We start from the raw sequence: 6,494 nt of genomic DNA on the forward strand, positions 1-6,494 counted from the left end.
TCTCTGATGTCCCAAATTGCTGCTTTTTCTCAGTGCAGCTTTTCAAATCTTGAAACGATGTGTTTAAAACTGCCCACTTTGTTCCTGGTACACTAGGGATATGTGAGGTTGTATTTTGATAGTCTTAATAAATTCTGAAACATAATTTCTTCCAGTGGCCTTGGGTAATTGTCGGTTTAATTACAGGGAGCAGCTGAGATGGAAACTTTGCTTTGTCACTGAAATGCTCCTCTTTGAAAATCCCCCATTCCTCGGGACGTGGCAGTCTGTACTCTGAGCTATAACATAGGCTTTTTGAAAACCCCTTGAAGAACAGTGGAAAAAGTGAATACTTCTGCAAATTCATTCATCTGACATCAAAGCTAAAGCATTCTTTTAGCAAGCAAGTGAGGCAGATTGAGCTCGCGTAGGCACACAACCAGACTCATTGTACATCTGGGCCTTCCCGTTTGGAGACTGTATTTGAAGTAATTTTGTATTCTTTTTGCCATCTTACTTTGTTACTCTGTACTGAGGTCAGGCTGCATCCTTTGCATCTTATTGAGGTCTCCTGCTCTGTGGGTTAAATGGATAGGCCTTTAAAGAATAAAATGGCATTGATGTTCAGAAGAAGCAGTACTCTATTCAATTAAAATCAAGTAGAAGTGTTTAAGGAGATGTGAGCCCCCAGCACCTCGATTAAAAAACAAACGAAGGGTAGCAGAAAACGTAAGGCAAAGTCAGTGTTTATTAGCTGTACTTTCAGTTGATGCTCAGCTTTGGTATTTCTATTTACTGCTTTTTTTCCCATGTCCTTGTGCTGGTACCTTGGCAAATAGGTCATAAAAAACACTTTCAGCAAAGACACATTTGATTTATGTCCAGAACAGGTTCTTAGTATTGATTTTTTTCCCCTCTGGAAAAAAACAAAAGAAAACAAAACTATATGTCTCCATTATTTTCTGAGCATGGCAATGCAGTGGCACATTTCAGATGACCTTTTATCTTAAATAACTCAATGCGTTCTTCTGTGTTTTAAAAAGCCTTTTTGCAAGTTACAGAAAAAAAAAAAAAAGACAATTGCATATGTGGCCATTTTCATGTTTTTAGAGGGGGGAGAGAACAAGGGGAGGAACTGGGAGGGACCACGTATGAGGAGAAGGGAATTTTAGGAAAAGAAAGCACAATTTGGGAAGTTTGTATGGTGGCCGTAATTCGAGTTTGTCACAAAGGAGGCAGAAGTGGAACAAAAACAAGAAGTAGATCAAAGGCTAGGAAGCAGGGTTCAGCGGTATGGGGTTTATATCTTTATGGCTAGAGAGAAGATTAGAGCAAGAAAAATACTGCCATGGGGCTAGGAAGACATTGTGAAAGAAAAAGGAAATATACATAGGCTGCATTTGAAAGAAAATCCCCGAGGAAAGCAGAAAAAAAAGGAGAGAGAATTAAAAACAAAGATAGGAACAGTGTGAAGCCCTGATTGAATTAGATCCTGAGCTGAAAGGAGAAGGGCGAAGGCAAGAAAGTGCTGCTTAAACACTTTGCCACAGCCATGACAAGTAGCGAGCTCTGCTGTATCCAATTTTCTATTTGTTTTCTCCAGTTGGTGGCCCGTTAATGATGCGTGTGCATATTGTACCTGTTTGCATGTGTATTGGGCCTTGAATAAACAGCTCCAAGAAACGACGGTGAAATTCCCACCTTCAGGGCAACCAGGGTGGGAAATCCCCTGTTTCGTTCCCTAACTAGAGAAGTCAGAGTCCACTGCTGGTGGATGTGTCTGCATTACCACTGTGACCGGGGCACCAGCACACAATGCTGGCGGTGGTTGGTGCCTGGCGTGGTGCAGGGTGGCCACAGTGCCTGCACCTGAGGAGCTGCCAAATAGTTTCTCAGCAGCTGTTGGGGTTTTGCAACCAAGAGTTGGCTTGGGCAGCAGCAGCGGCGCACCCCTACACTGTGACTCAACGTTTTGGATTCTCTGAGGGAGTTGTGCTTGGTGCTGGAATCCCATTGCAGTATCAGCTTGCAGCGGGGTTGCATAGTTCCAGCCAGCACCTAGATAAGAGTGAACAATATAAACAGAGAGGAAAGCACCCGTTTGTTTGTATGAGCTCAAAGGTTTCCGGGAGAATAGTGTGTTCCCCCTGCCACCCACCCCCACGGAGGCTCCTCAATGCTGAGAAAAGTGAGATTGTACTTTAAAATATTAAATGGTTTTCCAATCAGTGCAGAATCTCAGCTTTCACCTCGGTCTTTTGTATGCGTTCACTTCTTCCAGCAGGAGATTTGTAATAGAGGAAGCAGGTGTAATGTGGTGATTATAAAGATATTGGCGGGGGGGGGGGGTGGGTGGGGGTGTGTTGGGGGGGGGAAGAGGTGAGTTTTCAGTGCTTTGCTCCTCTGAGCCTGCCAGGGCTTCCTTTTCAGCTGGCTCCCATCACCTTTATAGCAAGGTGCTGTGTTCTCGGCCAAGCCAGTCAGTCAGTCAGTTGTGCATAGAAAAAAAGGTTGCTGGGTAAATCTGAAACCTTGGTAACACATTCCTCCATTTGTATATATTGTATGGCTTACCAGTGTATTCATTCCTTTGGCTTTCAACATTTCACAACTTGCCGTAGGTCAGCCTGAGCAACAAGAACAGGTCCTGGTAGATTGAAAGATTTCTGCTTTCAGACATCCATGTTCACATCACTTTGCCTGTTGATTTCCTGATTTTTATTTATTTTTATTTTTTTTATTTTTCTTTTATTTTTGATCAGCAACATCAAATGGGTCTTTGGAGGGCCTGGATAACCAGGAGGGAGGGGTGTGCCAGACAAAAACCATGAAGATCCTCATGAAAGTTGGACAAGGTAAAGACCATCTGCTGTTTCATGAAATCACTTTGATCAGTCTCAGTGTCCTTTTAGTTTTCAGGCTTCTTTTAGCGGTGTAGAACAAGGAGCTAACCGAGTCTAGTGCAGTCATTCCTCCCTTTAGTCTGAAAGCAAAGCCTATTTTCTCTTCGTAGGCTACTGACAGATTTCTACAGAAGGAGGGTTAGTGTAATAAGATCTCTTCACTGGAGAGATCCCTAGAAGGGAAGGTCACCTGGGAATAGTGTGTTTCAGTCGTTTTTATTTTTATTTTAAAAACAAAAGCCACAACTCCGATGCTTAAAATTATTTAAAATACATGAAAGGAGGGAAGCTAATATTTCTATAGTTTGCTTGTTATGGATTCTGATACAGAGAGGTTTTTGTTCATTGTCTCTTTCCACATATAGATAACCTATTGTGCTGGAAGAAAGCATTATTCTTCTAAGTAGAGGTTGGTTTAGTAGTCAGTCAGCTTCCTCAGTTAAACTGAAATGTCATCTGCAAAGCTTTTCTTGCCAATTACAGTAGTCCCTATAGTTTCTGCAGATGGCCTCACAATTTAAACCTCTGAAATAACTAATCTGCCCATTTTGCTTTAAAAGGAAAATTATGTTCTTGTATCTCCCAGTCCTCTGCATAAAGATTCTTCTGTTCAAAACCATTTGTGTCTCACAAGGTACTGAGAGCCAGCTTATAAGGCTCCGTACCATCAAGCACTGAAGCTGCATGAGCCATCTTTCTCTCCCCCAGATCCCAGCTCGGCAGGGCTGCCCCGGCACACGGATCCCACCAAGCGCCCTGAGCAGGAAGCTGGCACCAATGGGAAGAGTTCCACAACCAGCCCTTTTGTGAAGGATCACTCAGGTGGGTATGGTGGCAATTGCAGCTGGGGTGAGGCTCCAGCCTTTGTCCCCAAATGTGTTTTGTTTTACCATTAAAGTGCCAAAAAGACGAATTTTTTCATACTGAAATGAAGCAAAAGCCAGTTCTAATGCTCTGGTGGATAATGTCTGGGAGCTGGAAGTTCTGGCAACAGCTGCTCTCTCCCCTTTTCTACTCTGCAGTAGAAGTTAATTACATCTTGTGAGAATATCACTCATTTACGGGAAAGTTTTTGGACAGGACATTCTCTGAGCAGCTTTACAATGGTAAATGCTGCCTTACATTTTGTATTCTGGCAGATGAACGAGTCTTTCTGTCTTTCTCTTCCCGTATAATACATTACCAAGTGGTTCTTGACAGCCATTTATAAAGTTTATTTCAAAGCATCTATAATTAATGTCCTGATCTTTTAACTGACCATGTAAAGTCTATACTTGAATGGCTGGACTTTCACTAAATTTGAAGATTTTCTTTTTTAAAATAATTATCTAAGCAAGATAAACCCGATGGTTCCAAACAAATATCTTCAGGATGCATTGACAACATTAAATGACAAGAAAAAACCTAACTCTTCAGACCCATGGTCTCTGGTTTGGTGAATTGGAAATGCTAGAAAGCAAAACTTGCTGGCAGTTGATTCTGGGGTTTCCCCAAATGGCTGCAAGTTTTTCTTGCCAATTCTGTCATTAGTTACTGGGCTAATGAATCTTTGATACAGTGGTCACTGGCCAGGGTTCAGCTAATTCCTACAGAGGTTCCAGGAAAAGTTCACAGTTACGTGGACGTAGTAGCTGCAGCACTCTTCCACCTGTGAGTTAGGATCAAGAGAGGGAAGTCCAACTTTTCAAGTGAGAAAGGGTCAAGTGATCTTTCATTTAATTTTTGTGACAAATGCTATGATGGGGTGACAGCACCAAATATTCAACAGAAACAGTATTTCAGCATATGAGCTTTTCCTAACTACCAAGTGTGTGGTGGTGTTTTCTTGTAAGTAAAATGTAAGTTAATACAAGCAGATACATGCCATAGCCATTTTGCCTGTCTCCCACACTGCCTCAAGCTCCTTTGTTTTGTGTGCAAGCAAGAAGAGTCCGTGTAAAGAGGCACTAAGAACGGTTTAGCTTAAATCGATACTTGAAGAATAAAATAGTGGAAGAACAGTGTGACACTGAACAGAACCAGTTGTCCTGAGAATTGCAATTTCTGTGTTATTTTCCCCTGCAGTCCTATCCCACCCCTCTCTGCTGCCTGGGGCTGGCCGGCATCTGTTAAAAGATGCGGTGTGCATCAAAGGCTGCCTTGTCAGTGCCAGTCCTCGCTGCTGATGGATGGTGATGTATGAAGCAGGGTGGTTTGGGAGCAGCACAAAAGTGAGACCAACAGACACAAAGTCTTGTTTAATATTGATTGCTGACTTCGGCTGTTTGCATTTAGCTATCTAACAGGGTAATTGGTTTGTCAAAGTTTAGCTGTCAGTTAATTCTTCCCAGTGTTGCTTACTCTATACATTTTAAGCAGCGTAAGTGCGTCGCAGCATGGCAATAACTTTTGTTTGTTGTATTTCTGTTCTTTTCAGGATCTAGCACAGATGGCAGTAAGGCTGGGCACTCCAGTATACTGGGTTCAGAGGTGGCCTTATTTGCAGGGATTGCATCAGGGTGCATCATTTTCATCGTCATCATCATCACTTTGGTGGTTCTTTTGTTGAAGTACCGGAGAAGACACAGGAAGCATTCCCCGCAACACACAACAACTCTCTCACTTAGTACGTTAGCCACCCCAAAACGCAGTGGCAACAACAATGGTTCTGAGCCCAGTGACATTATCATTCCTCTCAGGACTGCAGACAGTGTCTTTTGCCCCCACTATGAAAAGGTCAGCGGCGACTATGGACATCCGGTGTACATAGTTCAAGAAATGCCTCCTCAGAGTCCAGCAAACATTTACTACAAGGTCTGAGAAACACACAACCAACTCTGTGGTACAGTTGAGTCGTAGAGGAAACTCGCTGGTCAAATGCTTTCTGTTGGAGTTTGTGATGACGCCTTGTGCACTAGCATTGACTCAAGCACAGGGGGGAGAAGGCGACAGCTCTTTCTCCAGGAGCCGACATGAGCTGGACAGCTTACCTAGTCTGTAGAATTCCTATCGGTGAAAAAGTATTCACTAAAAGCTGGAAGACTTTTATGTAGAAGATGCCCATTCTGATTGCTGTACTGTTGTTACATTCATCATCCTCAAAGCCATGTGCTGCAGGCATTCAGGCATGTACAAAAGCCAAGGGAAGATGGAGTGATCTGTGGATGTTAATAGCTCTAGGCATCCTGGGAAGGTGCTCTAGGATATATCAAGCTTGAAATGCAATCTTCTGACTTTTGTGTGTCTCTCTCAGCACGTACTGGATTTGTCACACAGACCTTGGTGTCTAAGTAAGACTCGTTAAAGTTCTCTTGCTTTTAGTCTGTCACTGTTCCATTTCTTTCTGTTATCTGGGGCTGTGCCATCCTTCACATGAGATTTCCTTTCACTCCACCTCCTGAATCACTAATGGAACATTAATATTTGGAGATCCACGCTCCATCCATCTGCTACAGCAGCCTCACTCGAATGGGTAATGCATTTATAGAAATCGTGTCTGATAGTAAGGAGCCTTCCAGCCAAAAAGTTAGGCTGTCAACAAAGTCAAGAGCAGGACTGGGTGGTGGAGGGAAGGGCTGACTGCAGTTGCAGTTGAATACTGCTGCCTCAAAAATAGAAGCTGGGAAATAAAAA

The 6,494-nt window shown here is 43.0% G+C and overlaps 1 protein-coding gene across 1 annotated transcript in view; it reads left to right on the forward strand.

Moving 5' to 3' along the window:
* The window catches only part of EFNB2 (ephrin B2), a gene marked incomplete at both ends in the record, with an annotated part of 41,321 nt that extends 35,640 nt beyond the window's left edge, over positions 1-5,681 (forward strand). Inside the window, 3 exons of the mRNA XM_080612882.1 lie at positions 2,742-2,834; positions 3,591-3,704; positions 5,299-5,681. Of these exons, the coding sequence (XP_080469008.1) occupies positions 2,742-2,834; positions 3,591-3,704; positions 5,299-5,681 (590 nt within the window). The remainder of the gene's footprint in view (positions 1-2,741; positions 2,835-3,590; positions 3,705-5,298) is intronic.
* Positions 5,682-6,494: the final 813 nt, after the last annotated feature.

Source organism: Psittacula echo, assembly GCF_963264785.1.
Source record: "Psittacula echo genome assembly, chromosome: 3".
Lineage (NCBI taxonomy): Eukaryota > Metazoa > Chordata > Aves > Psittaciformes > Psittacidae > Psittacula > Psittacula echo.